Source organism: Taudactylus pleione, unplaced genomic scaffold (genome assembly GCF_031769625.1).
Source record: "Taudactylus pleione unplaced genomic scaffold, aTauple2 ptg000596l, whole genome shotgun sequence".
Classification (NCBI taxonomy): Eukaryota; Metazoa; Chordata; class Amphibia; order Anura; family Myobatrachidae; genus Taudactylus; species Taudactylus pleione.
In genome coordinates this window covers 1-18,747 of record NW_028284998.1, presented here as the reverse complement: position 1 = coordinate 18,747, position 18,747 = coordinate 1, and the positions used below count along the sequence as shown (strand labels likewise).

Sequence of the window (18,747 nt, the reverse complement as noted above, 5' to 3'; positions counted from 1 at the left end):
AGGCAGAGACCCTGGATATGAGGACGCGCAGTATGAGGCAGAGACCCTGGATATGAGGACGCGCAGTATGAGGCAGAGACCCTGGATGTGAGGATGCTGTATGAGGCAGAGACCCTGGATGTGAGGACGCGCAGTATGAGGCAGAGACCCTGGATGTGAACATGGGCATTGCATGTGGAGTGTGTGTGGATTATGTGAACATGGGCATTGCATGTGGAGTGTGTGTGGATTATGTGAACATGGGCATTGCATGTGGAGTGTGTGTGGATTATGTGAACATGGGCATTGCATGTGGAGTGTGTGTGGATTATGTGAACATGGGCATTGCATGTGGAGTGTGTGTGGATTATGTGAACATGGGCATTGCATGTGGAGTGTGTGTGGATTATATGAACATGGGCATTGCATGTGGAGTGTGTGTGGATTATGGGAACATGGGCATTGCATGTGGAGTGTGTGTGGATTATGTGAACATGGGCATTGCATGTGGAGTGTGTGTGGATTATGTGAACATGGGCATTGCATGTGGAGTGTGTGTGGATTATGTGAACATGGGCATTGCATGTGGAGTGTGTGTGGATTATATGAACATGGGCATTGCATGTGGAGTGTGTGTGGATTATGTGAACATGGGCATTGCATGTGGAGTGTGTGTGGATTATGGGAACATGGGCATTGCATGTGGAGTGTGTGTGGATTATGTGAACATGGGCATTGCATGTGGAGTGTGTGTGGATTATGTGAACATGGGCATTGCATGTGGAGTGTGTGTGGATTATGGGAACATGGGCATTGCATGTGGAGTGTGTGTGGATTATGGGAACATGGGCATTGCATGTGGAGTGTGTGTGGATTATGTGAACATGGGCATTGCATGTGGAGTGTGTGTGGATTATATGAACATGGGCATTGCATGTGGAGTGTGTGTGGATTATGTGAACATGGGCATTGCATGTGGAGTGTGTGTGGATTATGTGAACATGGGCATTGCATGTGGAGTGTGTGTGGATTATATGAACATGGGCATTGCATGTGGAGTGTGTGTGGATTATGTGAACATGAGCATTGCATGTGAAGTGTGTGTGGATTATGTGAACATGGGCATTGCATGTGGAGTGTGTGTGGATTATGTGAACATGGGCATTGCATGTGGAGTGTGTACAGCTGTTAATCAGACTCAGAACCTCTCCCCACCATGTACCATAGGTGACCCTATAGAGTCACACAGACCAGGACACTTGTGGATGACAGAGATACTAATTTATTTGTAATATGTTATTATTACTCTCATCTGCGGGGAGATGTACTAAGCCTTGGAGAGATATAAAGTACCAACCAATCAGCTTCTGTCACTTTAAACAGGCACAGCGCTGATCGCAGATTCCCAATAATCGGGAATATGCACAGACACCAGACCTGTACTGCACATGTGCTGTGATTGCACACAGAGCGGCAGAAGACTGCCAGTGAGTGAAAGTGCTGCCATTTGGGGGCAGAGGGGGTGGTGACAGCTTCCTTTGGGGGGGAAGGGAAGAGGCCAGGAGCATCATCAGATGATGGAGGTTTTCTGGCCTCTTTCCCTCATCTGTGATGGCTGGTTTGCATGACCCCACGGTCACTCAGCTGGCCAGGGATCACTCAGATGATCCAATGCTGCGTCCATGGGTGCAGCTCAAACCATTAATGCATGTCGGGGGCGTGACTCCTCCTGCTGCATTAACATAATTGCAAGGAATGGAATTGCAAAACTGCTTGCATGCAACTTTGCAATTCCGTCCACTACTGAATCACCCCCTGTGTTTGAATAATAAATTAGGTACTTTATCGCCATCCACTATCTTTCTCCAAGGCTTAGTATATCCACCCCATGGTCCACGTAAGTGGTGCTAAATTGATGTCATTCAATATATAAACTTCTCACATTCCACCCTACAGATATGTGCAGGATAAATATATTAGGGTACCGCTATGGGGTCCTCATATGGCCCTGTTATAGGGTATTACAGTGTATACAGCTGCATAGGCAGACTCCAATGGCACAGCACAATTTTTATGCAGATCGAGCATTTGTTTGCCATTGTGCATAAGCCACACTGTGCATGCGCAGCGATTAGTTTGTGAATGGTTCCTCTGTGCACATGGAATAACAAAGTGAGTGACAAGTAGTCAACATTTGGGGGAGATAACAGGGGCTGGTTAGAAAAACACAGGTGTGTCTAATGGTTTACACTCTGCAATGGCTAATTTATGCATGCCCATGTAACAATCTCTTACACAGAATGAGAGCTCTTTGCCTGTCAGAAGAGCCACTGTATGTGAGACAGGTCAGACCTGCCACCCACCAAGTCTGCGGTGTATGTGGATCTGAGTGCTCACTCGGTGACCCAGACCAGAGAGCAGCTTGCAGCAAGAAGAGACAGATGTCTTACCATGAAGTGGGAGAATATGTGCTTACTTAACTACTCTCTCCTACTGGTTAAATGATATTGTGTCTATGGGGTTTATTGATCGTCACTTAATTTTCATTTCCACCTGCTTCTGTAAAAATTTTCACCTACTTTTGTAGAAATTAAGAATCAGGGATATTCATTATAAAGATAATGCAGGAGTTGTCATTGGTATCTCCTGCTTACCTATTAGACCTGATCTGTCCTGTGGTCCCCAGACACTAGCATGGGGACCTAAATTCATTAAGTTCCAAAAATTCCAAAACTTTTGGATCTTGACTGAAAGCATTCACCATCTTCAGCTGATGTTTGCTCCTGCACCTTCCCTATGGATCCCTCTGTCTCTGTCCGGCTTCTTCCCCGGACGCTGGGGCTTTTTGGTGTCTGCGTGAAGCCCAGTTCATGCAAATGCACTAGATGCTAACTTCCACTGCTACAGAAGTAGCAGTGATGGGGACTTCGGAAACAGCTGATTTTTGGATCATCTGCCTCCACACTGGAACAATGTTGAATTATTCTGGTGATTTTGTATCCACAGCTGCTACTCGCAGAGAGTAGGATATTTACTGTACACTGCACCATGTATGGATGGTACTACAGCCTCATATAACGTGCTACTGTGATCACTGGTCCTGTATATGTCTGATGTATTACATACACTGCACTATGTATGGCTTGTCATTATATATACATACATTATATATATATATATATATATATATAAATTTATACACTGCACTATGTATGTGGCAGACTATAGCTAGTTCTACTCACTATAAGTCTAAATGAAGCATTTGGGATACACCCCACCCCCCTACCTGGAACCCCCCCAGCCTAGAAATCCTGCATTTGCTCCAGATGTGGAACTAGTCTCAGTACAGCATGTGTGTTATTAAATTTGGGGTTCTATGAACCAGAAGAAACAAAAAAAATGTTTAATAAGTCCTTATTAGGCCTAAACATGTCCCTGATCCACTAGCTCACTGTCTGGCTGGGCCACCTAGAATAAAAACAAATGGAAACGTATTATATTAGGCTTTATAATTCTCCACGCACAGTGATGTATCACACAGGTAGATCATTAGAGGAGATTTATTGTGCTCATGGTCTCTGGGTTTGGGGGGCCACTGTTAACCACTCTGAAGACTCCAGGAACCACTCACAGAAATTATCCTGGAGGCCACTTCATCTGCCGGCCACCAATCACGTGCAAGTGGAGGTGATAGACGGACTGTGCCCCCTGCTGGCCATCATTGATCACTGCAGAGAGGAAGAGAATTGTATTATTATTGGAAACCTCATCTATAATGACAAATCTATAATCATTTAGAGATAACAGCTCGGACACCCCTAACACACAGTACGAGGCTGGGGAGCGGGGACCAGTCTCTGGCCAGCAGAGTAGGGTTATTCTACCTAATCAAGGAATACTACAGAATTAATTTATACTAACAGATACTTTGGGCAACCATTGGATATACAATAGGAGATATATAGAGACAGGACAGATGGAGCTGAAAATTGGGACTATCCCTGGCAAACATTGGGAGACGGGTATTTATCCAGAAACTGCTCCTCCTGGCCGTGACCCCGGAGCGCTGCACCGGCAATCAGGAGGAGTCGGTGAGGTAATAAGAGTGAGGTAATCTGGCTAAAGGAGAGGTTGCTTTCCCTAACTCACCAATTCTGTACCCGTCCGATAGACCCTCCTTCTGTGCCAAGCGACTAGCGGTGACCAAGAGGTGTCCCAGCAGCTGTAGAGACATTGAAGAGAGTAATCCATTATGTCAGAGAAAATCCAACAAGAACTACAAGTATCTGAGGACCATCAAGTCCACACTCACAAAAGGAATCCAGCTAGGAGTACGCGGGAGAAATGACCTACAGTTCTATACCAACTACTCCTTTGCGCCTCTCATCTACAGCTCTGCGCCATCTACTTTTGTGCTCCTCTCATCTACAGCTCTGCGCCAACTACTCCTGTGCTCCTTTCATCTACAGCTCTGCACCATCTTCTCCTTTGCTCCTCTCATCTACAGCAGTGTGCCAACTACTCCTGTGCTCCTCTCATCTACAGCTCCGCGCCAACTACTCCTGTGCTCCTCTCATCTACAGCTCTGCTCCCACTACTCATGTGCTTCTCTCATCTACAGATCTCCAGTTCTCCTCTCATCTACAGCTCTCCTGTGTTCCTCTCATCTACAGCTCTGTGCCATCTACTCCTGTGCTCCTCTCATCTACAGCTCTGCTCCAACTACTCCTGTGCTCCTTTCATCTACAGCTCTGCACCAACTACTCCTGTGCTCCTTTCATCTACAGCTCTGCACCAACTACTCCTGTGCTCCTCTCATCTACAGCTCTCCTGTGTTCCTCTCATCTACAGCTCTGTGCCATCTACTCCTGTGCTCCTCTCATCTACAGCTCTGCACCATGAACTCCTGTGCTCCTCTCATCTACACCTCTGCACCCTGTACTCATGTGCTCCTCTCATCTACAGCTCTCATGTGCTCCTCTCATCTACAGCTCTGCACCAACTACTCCTGTGCTCCTTTCATCTACAGCTCTGCACCATCTTCTCCTTTGCTCCTCTCATCTACAGCAGTGTGCCAACTACTCCTGTGCTCCTCTCATCTACAGCTCCGCGCCAACTACTCCTGTGCTCCTCTCATCTACAGCTCTGCTCCCACTACTCATGTGCTCCTTTCATCTACAGCTCTGCACCAACTACTCCTGTGCTCCTTTCATCTACAGCTCTGCACCAACTACTCCTGTGCTCCTCTCATCTACAGCTCTCCTGTGTTCCTCTCATCTACAGCTCTGTGCCATCTACTCCTGTGCTCCTCTCATCTACAGCTCTGCACCATGAACTCCTGTGCTCCTCTCATCTACACCTCTGCACCCTGTACTCATGTGCTCCTCTCATCTACAGCTCTCATGTGCTCCTCTCATCTACAGCTCTGCACCAACTACTCCTGTGCTCCTCTCATCTACACCTCTGCACCCTGTACTCCTGTGCTCCTCTCATCTACAGCTCTCCTGTGCTCCTCTCATCTACAGCTCTGCACCATCTACTCCTGTGCTCCTTTCATCTACAGCTCTGCACCATCTTCTCCTTTGCTCCTCTCATCTACAGCAGTGTGCCAACTACTCCTGTGCTCCTCTCATCTACAGCTCCGCGCCAACTACTCCTGTGCTCCTCTCATCTACAGCTCTGCTCCCACTACTCATGTGCTTCTCTCATCTACAGATCTCCAGTTCTCCTCTCATCTACAGCTCTCCTGTGCTCCTCTCATCTACAGCTCTGCACCAGCTACTCCTGTGCTCCTCTCATCTACAGTTCTGCACCAGCTACTCCTGTGCTCCTGTGATATAAGGCTCTGTGCCATGTGTGTGCAGCCTATGTTACTTGGTGGAGCTAATGATGCCAGTGTTGGGGACACCAGCTTCATGCGTCTGCCCAGTTACCTCAGTATCTCCGGCTGTCACTTGACTTATTCTGGTGATTGGGGTCTTGGGAATGACAAGAAAATGTACTGGAGCCTGCGGAGCCACGTCACGGAAAGCCAAGCACTGAAAGAGAGACAGCGGGTGTTAGAGCGGAGAGGTGAGGGCGTAGCACGGAGTAATGCTCTGCAGTCTGTACCTGGTCATCCTCATAGATGATATCTGCTGGCAGAGATTTGTCGATGATCTTAGAGAAAATGGTGGGAGATTTAGTCTGTGCTGCCGCCTGCCGCGCTCTCTCTACCTCATCACTGTGAATCCCGTCACTGGCACAGTATGATCGCTGACCAATCAGAAAATAACAAAGCAACATGAGGGTGCATACACATATAATGTTACCTGATGTACATGTTACACACAGACACACAGGAGACCCCCTAGTGTACATCTCATATACCTACCCCCAATACCTGCTGTACATGTTACACACAGGAGACCCCCTAGTGTGCATTTGAAGGAAAGTGTTTTAAATGAACATTAGGTCTTTGCTGCTCTTAGGATATTCTCAAATAGGAAACCCAATCATAATAACTGTATCCTAAGAGCACCCAAATGGCAAAGCCTTATAAAATTACTTATATAAACATTCCTATGAGTGCACAATTTATACATATAAACAGTATGAGATATTCTTTACACATTGCTCAGTGTCGGATGTACAAGTGCAGCCATACAGTCCGGAATTTATCTCGCTCGAGTCTGCAGGGTGATATAAATGATGGCTAAATACCTTTATATGTACATACACATTTCAATTTACATTTAATGGTTCCTAGCGACGATAGTTCATTATGAAAGGGTACCTCAGCAGGGGTGTCTCTAGAGAGGAGGGGGCCCATGTGCAGTCTCTGACACGGGCCCCATCCTCTCCGTTCGGCTGCACACTGAGCTTTGCCCGGCTAGCGCCGCACTCTCCGCTCCTCCCTACATCTTCTCACCGCTCCTCCCTACATCTCCTCACCGCTCCTCCCTACATCTTCAGCCTCATTACCTCACCGCTCCTCCCTACATCTTCAGCCTCATTACCTCACCGCTCCTCCCTACATCTTCAGCCTCATTACCTCACTGTAAGATAGCTATTGGATAGTGGCGGCATTAGGAAACTATTCGATGGTGGGGAACGTATGACCTTCCAGCTGCTGTGGATCTACGCATCCCAGCATGCCCTGCTACATTTTTTACATGCACTAACAGCAAAACTGTGGCAGGGCATGCTGGGATGTGTAGTTCCACAGCAGCTGGAGGGCCACAGATTCCCCACCACTGTTTTAAACACAGTTCACCCTGGAAGTTTAGGCATGACCTCAGGATCTGTGTTGTGGGCACTCCTTCCTCGTTTCTGCAGTAGACTACAATGTCCTCGCACGCTCTGTCAGACCCTCACCCAGCCACCTACCGTGCTCTTACTACCCCTCCCTCTAATAGTGCGATAAAGTAGCCGATCCAACAGATTGGTACTATGGCAAGTTCCACTAGAAGTAGGGACATCCTGAATTCATTGCAGCAATTGGTGAGGAGCCCACTTGGAAAGACGCAATATTAGACTTAAAATTTACAAATGGAGACAGAATATCTGATGTAAAAGTGGGTGAAAACCTGGGATCCAGTGATCACCAAGCAGTATGGTTCAGAATAAAGACAGATACTGACTCACCCCATACAAAGACAATGGTGTTAGATATTAGGAAGGCTGATTTTACAGGGATGGAGTGGAGGAACGTGAAAGGAGCAGGTGAGGGAAAAATTATTAAAGGCAACAGACCTTTGTATCAAGAGGGTTAGGAAAACCACAAGGAAAAGGAAGCCAGTGTGGTTTGGGAAAGAGAGAGCAAGTTTTGTGAAAGCAAAAAAAATGGCCTTTAGGAAATACAAGCAGACGCAAAGTAATGAGGACACAGAGGAGTATCGTGTAACACAGAAGGAGGCTAAGAAAGTAATCAGATGGGCAAAAGCTGAGGAGAAAAAGGCACAGTCAGTGGGTAAAGGGGGCAAAACTTTTTTTAAGTATATAAGCGAAAGGAGAAAAACAAAAGGTGGAATAAAAAGACTAAAGACAGAAAGAGGGAGACAATGTAATAGCTGATCATCTTAATCATTATTTTTGGTCAGTAATCACTACTGAGAGAGAGGGGAAGGGGCCACAGGTAAGTTACAGGTGTAATCAGAAGAATGAGGTAGGAACAAGCACATTTACAGAGGAGAAGATTCTATCAGAACTCTCACAACTGAGGATAAATCAATGGGGCCAGATGGGAAACATCCAAGGACACTAAACGAGCTTAAAGGGGTGCTGGTAACACCATTAACAGAATTATATAACCAGCAGTGGCATCACAAGGGGGCTGCGGGCCGCACCGGGTGCCACCCTCCAAGGGGGTGACACCAAAAAGCCACACACTCCCCCGCCATCACAAAGCTGCCTGCACCCTCCCCCGATATCAAAGAGATGCCCGCAGGGCCGCCACAAGGGGCGGAGCACATCAGTGGCCATGCAAAGAGCCGCCCACTCCCCATCCATAAGACAGTGCGCGGTGCGTGATGTCATGTCGTCATACTATGCAGCTGCTGAAAGAGAGGAGCTCAGGAGCCTGCTTCCCCTCAATACTCCACCCACCGTCGCCGCTGCTGGAATAAGGTAAGTGAAGCAAGGTGGCTGTCTGAGGACACAAGTGGGGGCTGGCTGGTGACACAGAAGTGGGGCAGGCAGTCTGGGGACACAGAAGGGGGGGCAGGCAGTCTGGGGACACAGAAGGGGGGCAGGCAGTCTGGGGACACAGAAGGGGGGGAAGGCTGGTTGGGGACACAGAAGTGGGGGAAGGCTGGTTGGGGACACAGAAGTGGGGATTGGTTGGCTGGGGACACAGAAGTGGGGGATTGGTTGGCTGGGGACACAGAAGGGGGGATTGGCTAGATGGATGGGGACACAGAAGTGGGGGCAGGCAGTCTGGGGACACAGAAGTGGGGGCAGGCAGTCTGGTGACACAGAAGTGGGGGCAGGCAGTCTGGGGACACAGAAGTCGGGGGAAGGCTGGCTGGGGACACAGAAGTGGGGGGGAAGGATGGCTGGGAACACAGAAGGGGGGATTGGCTGGATGGCTGGAGAGACAGAAGTGGGGCCTGGCAGTCTGGGGACATAGAAGTGGGGATTGGCTGGCTGGGGACACAGAAGTGGGGGAAGGCTGGCATCATCACGCCCCCGGGTGCGCCTGGCATTCTGGGATGAGCACTGCAGTGTGAGTATTTGACTATGGGACTGGTAAGGGGGGAGAGAATGTGAAGCTGCACACCTTAGTCCTGATTTTTATTTGGTGAAGGTGTCACCATGAGTTACAGCACCGGGTGACACCAACCCTAGTGACACCTCTGTCAACCAGACACTAACTACTGGGGTAATTCCAGAGGACTGGTAAAGAGCAAACGTTGTCCCTCTGCACAAAAGTGGAAGCAAGGAAGAGGCAAGAAACTACCGACCAGTGACTACCGACCAGTGACTACCGACCAGTGAGCCTTACATCAGTAGTAGGGAATTTGATAGAAACACTCTTAAAAGAAAGAATCGTAGATTATCTCAAATCCAGCAATTAGCAGGATCCCAAACAGCATGGATTTACTGGGGGGAGATCATGTCAAACAAATCTTATTGACTTTGGTGACTCGATGACTAAGGAAATAGATAAAGGGGGGGGATAGATATAGCTTATCTAGACTTTAGTAAGGCTTTTGACACTGTTCCACATCACAGACTGTTAAATAAACTGGAAAGCATGGGATTAGATACAAAGATAGTTGAATGGATAAGATCATGGCTGCAGGATAGGAAACAGAGAGTTGTAGTAAGCGGAGAGCAGTCTCATGAGGGAAATGTTACCAGTGGAGAACCTCAGGGATCTGTACTTGGACCAGTGCTTTTAATATCTTTATTTGTGACATTGCAAATGGTATTGAAGGGAAACTATGCCTTTTTGCAGATGACACAAAGGGCAGACACACCTGGAGGGGTAAGACAAATGATTGATGATCTAGGTAGACTAGAGGAATGGTCAAGAACGTGGCAACTACAGTTTAATGCCAAAAAATGCAAAATCTTGCACTTGGGTCTCAAAAATCCAAAGACTAAATATAGTATTAATAGCACTATACTGGAAACGACAGAGGAGGAAAGGGATTTAGGAGTCACTATTTCAGGTGACTTATAGGCAAGCAAACATTGTAACAAAGCAATGAGGAGGCCAGTCAGATGCTTGGTACATAGGGAGAGGAATCTGTAGCTGAAAGAAAGAAGTGATAATACCACTGTATGGGTCATTGGTACGTCCTCATCTCCAATACTGTGTTCAGTTCTGGAGGACATATCTCCAGAGGGATATTAATACATTAGAGACTGTACAAAGAAGGGCAACTAAAATGGTGCAAGATCTACACCACAAAACGTACCAGGAAAGACTAAAAGATCATAATATGTATAGTTTGGAGCATAGAAGGGAAAGAGGGGACATGATAGAAACATTCAAATATATAAAGAGTTTTAACGTAAAGGAAGGAGACATTCTTCAAAGAGAGAAGTATTAGAACAAGAGGACATGTTCTAAAACTGGAGGGTGGTAGGTTCAGGGGAAATGTGAGGAAAAATTGCTTCACAGAAAGGGTAGTGGACAAGTGGAATAGCCCCCATCAGAGGTGGTAGAGGATAAGACAGGAGAGCAATTTAAACATGCATGGGATAGACATAAGGATATCCTTCAGAAGAAGTAAGGATCAATAAGGGTTGATGTAATAATATGTTTAAAAATGGGCAGACTAGATGGGCCAAGTGGTTCTTATCTGCCGTCATAGTCTATCTTTCTATGTGGCTGCTATATTATACCATGTATGGGCATGATACAGGCATGCGATGTGCGATCCCATGCAGCGCTATGTGGGGGGAGCCGACACATCGGGCGGTCGGCCACCAGATCGCAACGTGTGTGGGGACCGCCTGATATATCGGACATCGAATTCCCCATCGCATCGCACGGTACACCGTGTATGGCCAGCTTAACTCTGCGATCTCTGCCTCCATGGAGTCCTTCCATATCTCCTATAGACATCAAGCAGGGCCCTCTCCTCCATCTTCACTGTAAGCATGTATCTATGTGAATCTTGTCTGTACTCGTATGTTTACGATTCAATTAAAGAAAGTTTCTAAATTTGTATTCATCCATTGCAGCACAGAGAGATCATGCTATTAGATTATCTTGATCCTACCTGCTGCTGGGCCCATTTCTGATTCAATCCCTCAGCCAAGACCATGGAAGAGCGAAACGTCCCTACACATCTCACAGCGAGACCCGTGTACAAGATGCGCAACAGCGGCAGCCCAGGCATCACTAGAGGAGGCAGAGACAGCAGATCAGACCAGGCATTACAGGAGAGCACAGAGCCCAGGCATCACTAGAAGAGGAAGAGACAGCAGATCAGACCAGGCATTACAGGAGAGCACAGAGCCCAGGCATCACTAGAAGAGGAAGAGACAGCAGATCAGACCAGGCATTACTGGAGAGCAAAGGTGCCCAGGCATCACTAGAAGAGGAAGAGACAGCAGATCAGACCAGGCATTACTGGAGAGCAAAGGTGCCCAGGCATCACTAGAAGAGGAAGAGACAGCAGATCAGACCAGGCATTACTGGAGAGCACAGAGCTCAGGCATCACTAGATGTGGAAGAGTAAGTAGATTAGACCAGACATTACTGGAGAGCACAGAGCTCAGGCATCACTAGATGTGGAAGAGTAAGTAGATTAGACCAGACATTACTGGAGAGCACAGAGCTCAGGCATCACTAGATGTGGAAGAGTAAGTAGATTAGACCAGACATTACTGGAGAGCACAGAGCTCAGGCATCACTAGATGTGGAAGAGTAAGTAGATTAGACCAGACATTACTGGAGAGCACAGAGCCCAGGCATCACTAGATGTGGAAGAGTAAGTAGATTAGACCAGACATTACTGGAGAGCACAGAGCCCAGGCATTATTAGATTTAGAAGAGTAAAGCAGCATACACACGTAACAATTTTGTTACCAACGATTTTCTGTCAGATTTTTTTAAAGTGTAATGAACAATTTTTTGAACTACAAATGATTTTTGTAACTTCCCTTAATGAAAATCATTCAGTTGGTCAGTCAGAATGAACAACAAACGGGAACGCGTATGGACGATAATCGTTCATAGTTATAACTCAGAAACTGAATGATTTTTTCAACGATTGAACGATAACAATGTTGTTATAGTTAAATCGTTCAAAAAATCATTATGTGTGTATGTACCTTAAGACAGAAAGTTAGTGCAGGCATTCCTGGAAGAGAGATCAGGCGAGGCATTACTATGGATGGCCATCGGTAAGCACACCATCGATGGTTGCCATGAATAGTAGAAACAACATGAACCATGAATGGTACTAAATTATACAAAGTTAAATTATCAATGATTTTAACCATCGAAGGTCTGTGCATGCGCAGAAGAGAGCAGAGTAGGACTGCTGGCTGATGGCCTAGTAGCTCTGCACTGTGCAACTGCAGCAGAGCACTTAGGGCCTCATTCAGAGCGATCGCTTGCTGCAAGCGATCGCTCTGAACGAGGGCAGCCACTTACTTTTTTAAGTGCCGCCTTCTGGTCAATAGCTAGGCTGTGGGTTACCACCCACAGCTCTAGCGACCGACCAGGGTGATGTTCGCGATGGTCATCACCATCGCGACCATCGGGGCTTACGGCCAGACCTTAAGGTTGGGTCTGGGCTCTCATAAGCCCCAAGGAACTTCCTGCTCATCAATGATGTCAGTGGGGCCGCCCCCAAACGGCAAGCGTTCTGACTGGAACGACTCCGTTTGGCCAGGCACGCCCCCGGCCCGCCCAGCAAATGGGGCGAGCTGTCACTCAACATCGACAGCTCACCCCGTCTGCTAAGAGACCCCTAGCAACGGAGCGCCCGTCGCTAGCCGGATCTCGTGCATGCGCACGACGGAGCCGGCTCCGTCGTGCACATGCTCTGTGGGGACCATCGACCCGGTAGCGAGCACATCGGCGCTTGCGACGGGTCTGAATGAGACCCTTTGCAGTACACTACAAGTGTAAAAAGAAAACCATCGGGTCCACAGCTACCATCGATGGCAGAAAACCACATGGTTACCTACCATCGATGGGTAAACCATCGGTGTGCAACCACTGATGGTTTCAAACCATTGTTGGCCAACCCTAGGCATTACTAGATGAATCACAATACAATTCCAGACATTACTGCAGAACACAGAGCCTAGGTACGAGGGTGCATATATTTAGTTATAGGTAGACAACAGACAGGTCAGGTGAACACAGACTTAAATGAGGCCGATGCGGACAATACATCACATAGATACGTACCCTTCAACATGACCCGTCCCATTAGGTACAAAATGCTCTGCTCCTGGACTTCCCACCTAATTCATGATTGCAGACACCTGTGTTGACCCAGTTATTTCATGAGACGGGTGTTTCAGCACAGGTGGCTTCAACCATAAATAAAGAAGGAAGTCCAGGAGCAGAGCATTTTGTACCTAATGGAATGGGTCATGTTGGAAGGTCTGTAGATATTTGTTCTTATGTATTTACTAACAGTTACTGATTTAGCGCAGCATATTCCATTGTGCTTTACAATGCGGAACAAACAGTAATAAAAGAAGACTGGGTAATAACAGAGAGACACAGGAGGTAGGAGGGCCCTGCCCCCAGGCTTACACCTATTTTATGATTCTGAGTATACCCCCCAGCTCTACACTGGGCACACATATTAAAACATGGGCACTATAGGATATCTTACCTCAGCACAATGGCCTACTGCCACGCTCCGACCATTAAAAATCACTTTCTTACCACTCCGGTGCCTGTGCAGGCAAGTGCTAAGGACTGCTCGCGCTGTGCATCACTCCAGGATAGCACAGAGGTCCGCTCACACTGCTGGCTGGTGCTGAGGTTTGTCTGTGCTGCTCCTGCCCCGTCCTGAGCATGGAGATGACTCTCCGCAGCCCCTAAACCACAGTATGGGTGCAGCCATGTTGGACTGTCACCTAACACTCTTTCTCCACTCAGAGTGCTGCTCCCAGACCAGCTGATTACAGCCATCCAATCACTAGGGATCCTCCCCTATAAATTGCATTTCCTGACTGGCCCTCATTGCCAGTACGTCGTCACTACTTGCTGAAGTTGCAGCTTAGTGCTGAGCTCCCAGGTACTCTGTATCTGAATGGTCCCAGTCCGTGTGATTCCAGTTACAAGTCTCCATTCCATTTAACACTCGGGTCTGGTTTGACCACAGAGACTTGTTTCTATCTGCTTCCATCGGTCCCATCCAATATCTCCAAACATTGGTCCCATCCAATATCTCAAAATACCGGTTCCATTCAATATCTTCAAACATTGGCCTCAAACCGATCAAATTCTTAAATTCATCAACATTGGTCCCAATCTGATTCTGCCCATCTCTTCAGTATCATATATCCAGTTCCCATTCCAACCTGCTGTTCAATAATGACATTTACTTTACTGTCCTCACTTTCAGGCCCATCATCCTATACAGTACATATAACTGCTCACATCATACATGAGGAAGTCCTGGCTCAGGCCACCCAGCTTCATCCATGCCTCCCAAGTCTCCTCTTCAGCCTCCCAACAAATCCAAAAATCAGGCCACCCAGCTTCATCCACGCCTCCCAAGTTTCCTCTTCAGCCTCCCATGCCTGTCCCGGCCTAGTCCAAACCTCAGACATGACACCAACTAGTAAAATAGCATTTCTGGGATTCTGTGCACAGCCATGAAGCTTGATGTGCCAAAACACTGACTTCCGTGTAACAATAAATGAGCCCAGAACAGTAAGTATAAATAGATCTGCTGTGATGTTTCTTTATGTACCAATTAGATTAGATAGAGGGTGTAAACATCACCCCCTCACTGACAGTAATACACATCACCCCATCACTGACAGTAATACACATCACTCCATCACTGACAGACATACACATCACCCCCTCACTGACAGACATACACATCACCCCCTCACTGACAGACATACACATCACTTCCTCACTGACAGTAATACACATCACCCCCTCACTGACAGTCATACACATCACCCCCTCACTGACAGTAATACACATCACCCCCTCACTGACAGTAATACACATCACTCCCTCACTCACAGACATACACATCACCTCCTCACTGACAGTCATACACATCACCTCCTCACTGACAGTCATACACATCACCTCCTCACTGACAGTCATACACATCACCCTCTCTCTGACAGTCATACACATCACCCCCTCACTGACAGTAATACACATCACCCCCTCACTGACAGTAATACACATCACCCCCGCACTGACAGTAACACACATCACCTCCTCACTGACAGTCATACACATCACCGCCTCACTGACAGTAATACACATCACCCCCTCACTGACAGTCATACACATCACCTCCTCACTGACAGTCATACACATCACCTCCTCACTGACAGTAATACACATCACCGCCTCACTGACAGTAACACACATCACCACCTCACTGACAGTCATACACATCTCCTCCTCACTGACAGTAACACATATCACCTCCTCTCTGACAGTAATACACATCATTGCCTCACTGACAGTAATACACATCACCCCCTCACTGACATATACATTACTGCCTCACTGACTTTTGCAATGTGGATGTGTATTAAATAAAGAATTGAATCTCACCAAAGATCACCAGACAAGAAAAAGGACCAATAGCCGATCAATAAATATTTGGCGCTGGGTCTCTGGCATCTTGGAGCTGCTGTGGCTGGAAGTCTGTACTAGCACGGCCATTTTCCCAGTGACCAGCGCATCCTCTATAGACTCTGGGTGCACTCTAGTGCCCAGAGTCCATAACTCTGGCGCTGGCCGCACACAGTTCAGTGCGCTGCCGGGCAGATAGGAGGGGGCCGTGTCAGAGACTGCACACGGGTCCCCTCTCTATAAATGCCCCCATTAGTTACTGTATGCTGGGGGGAGGAGTGTGGTGGGGTCAGCATAATTCCACATGAAGTGAATGTGGAATGTCAGGGCCAGTGTTCCTGTGATATGATCCAGTACTGTTATACTGACATGTTCCTGTCCAACTATGAGATGATGATGGGAACCTGTACTGCTGTAACATATGCTGGGGGAGAACTGCCCAATAACCTGAATTGCAAGTCTGATGTATGAAGCTGTAACCTGCCTGTGTTGGTAATAAAGACTGTTGGACTTTTATCCGGTACATGTGATTTCTTGGCACAATATAATTATATATATATATATATATATATATATATGCACACATACACAGATGTGCCCAGCTAGTTTGTTGCTCCATACGCCATGTAGCGCGCCACACACTATGACAAGAGTTGCTCAAAAAAAGAAAGTTTCGTAAGGGAACATGGCGTAGCACTGAAAAAAAAAAGTTATAACGTGTAATACAACTTTTTGTCCACCAGGTGTCACTTTTCCTAAACTACACAGCTCCCGGGCAAGACCTGTATGCTGCCTCCCCTGCCTTTCAGATATATTTTACCGATAGGCTAATATGGGATAAATGGACTTTCTAAACCATAAACTTCAGCTGTTATTAATGCACTGACAATGTATCGATTTACATGGAAGGCATGGTTATTGATATGTCACTCTAAGAACTAGTGAGGCATCTCTACTACAAGCCCCAAGCATCCTCACACAGTGTTACGTGGACTTCCGGGATCGGCGGGACTTTTTGACTACAAATCCCAGAATTCTTAAGGCCGCGTGACGCGTACTTCCGGCCATTACGCTCAGAGCAACGGAACTTTGTGTCCGTCGTAAGGACATAACGTTCGGACATCACCTGTATTGGTATTGGACACCTGGGGAAGGAATTACTTATCCCAAAGTGCTGCTGTGTGTCTTGCGTGAAACACCAGAAGGAGACGCGTGGGGACACACGTGGACCCGCTTACCGGAAGTGATATGGATGCCGTTTTTTAAGTAATAAAAAGAAAAATTCGGGGTTGGTGCAATATGGATAATTTATGAATTTTAAATATACAAGTATAGGGGATTTTAATGATTATATATATTGTGATACATGAATTGATGTTTCGAATTATATATTGTAAAGAAGGTGGCTCCTCCCAGTAATCCAGTTCTTGATTGATAAGGGTATTTAAGGTGGCCCACATTACTAGACCCTCATTGCCTTGACAAAGACCTTAATGGTAGAAACGCGTTGGCAGCAAAGAGGGACCATAGGATCCATCCAGAACCGGTGTGGGATAGATGAGGACAAATAGCTGAGGCTGAACCCGGGTTTTTTACATCTTCCCAGTTATTATATGCATCTACTTACCTGGATTCTGGTAGGAGGCCAACTTCACCTGTAACTTTGGTGAATTGATGTTTCAAAGGAGGCTCATTATTCATCTAGAAGCTCCTTTTGTATATTGTATTGCATGTGCCTATATTAATTTGTGCTTTGAATAAATGTGTGTTATACATTAAGGATTTTTTCACACAAGCATTTATTCTGCATATAGCATCGGGATCATTTTTGAAAATATTCTATTTGTAGTTTATGAATTTATGGTGAGACAATCTGCACTAGATTTTTTTCTTCTTTTGTCTTTCTTCACATATTACGACACACATTGGTTATACCTCATTTTGATTTGGAGATAAGAAGTCCAAAGACATTCGTGATACATATAAGTTAAGTATTAATTGATCATTCTTTGGAGCAGGCGCTAAGGTGGGACACCTGATATATTTTTGTGTACACAGCTCATGCTTCTGAAAGCCAAAGCATTTTCTATATCACCACCCGATGATAGGCTGACAGAAGTGGTGACTCTATACAATATACTGTAGTATAGCGTTTTCCTCATGGAATCAGGGTTGTAGAAGAATGTCTAATAAAGTTTTAAATCATTAAGTGTGAGTCCTGTACTTTTATATAAAAATATTTCACAGGCACGCACAGCACTGTGAACCTCATTCAGAGTCGGTCGAAGCGGCCGCACGGTTGTACGCCACCGATGTTCGCTATACTGCGAATGCGTAAAGTTCGCAATGCACGTGCGCAAACTAGCTGCTACGATCAGAAATTTCTCTCTCCTTGAACACAGCCAGGTCGGTAGTTTGAGTGACAGATTGAGGCGTTTGTGGGTGGTAACAGGGGAAGGTGCTTGAAAACGGGGGAGTGGAGATCCAAACGCAGGCGTGCCTAATTATGCGAACGGCATTTTATGGGAGTGCATAATTAACAAAGTAGCGTCATGGCACATGTGACATGGGAGGTTTTTACATTGACATGATCGTAGAGCTTAAGAGAGGGTATGGTCAACCTTAAGCTCTACGACCAGTTCCGATGGTTCCCGATGGTCTCGATTAATCCTTATATGCCCGGAGATTACATGTAATGCGTACGAGAAGGGGGCGTATTTTTTTGTCTTCCGGCCGCTTCCTCCCCTTGGTCGGCCAGCTACCGATCCGAACTTAGCGACGCAACTTGCAAGGGAAACATTTGCATATCCGGCCCCTTTTCCCGTATGACCGTGTGGCCGCTTCGACCGACTCTGAATGAGGTCCTGTATTACATGCTGACTGTGTTTGAAGCTGCACACTTGCATCAATGTCGGCGCTGTCCCAGACTAGTGATTTCATGACATTAGTAGCGTGCACTGTCAGCACTGTCCCAGACTTTGACACCATAGTGATTTGATGATTTTAGAAACTAGTAGTGG

General features: G+C 46.7%; 1 protein-coding gene across 1 annotated transcript; it reads right to left on the bottom strand.

Annotated features, from left to right (window-relative positions):
- Positions 1-3,523: 3,523 nt before the first annotated feature.
- LOC148480787 (uncharacterized) lies at positions 3,524-11,683 on the bottom strand. The gene is made up of 5 exons (XM_088453855.1): positions 11,196-11,683; positions 6,091-6,234; positions 5,913-6,017; positions 4,129-4,201; positions 3,524-3,707 (listed from the first exon to the last, which is right to left on the bottom strand). Exons 1-5 carry the CDS (start codon positions 11,313-11,315, stop codon positions 3,616-3,618), a joined length of 534 nt encoding a protein of 177 aa, XP_088309981.1. The 5' UTR covers positions 11,316-11,683; the 3' UTR covers positions 3,524-3,615.
- Between the last annotated feature and the right edge of the window lie 7,064 nt (positions 11,684-18,747).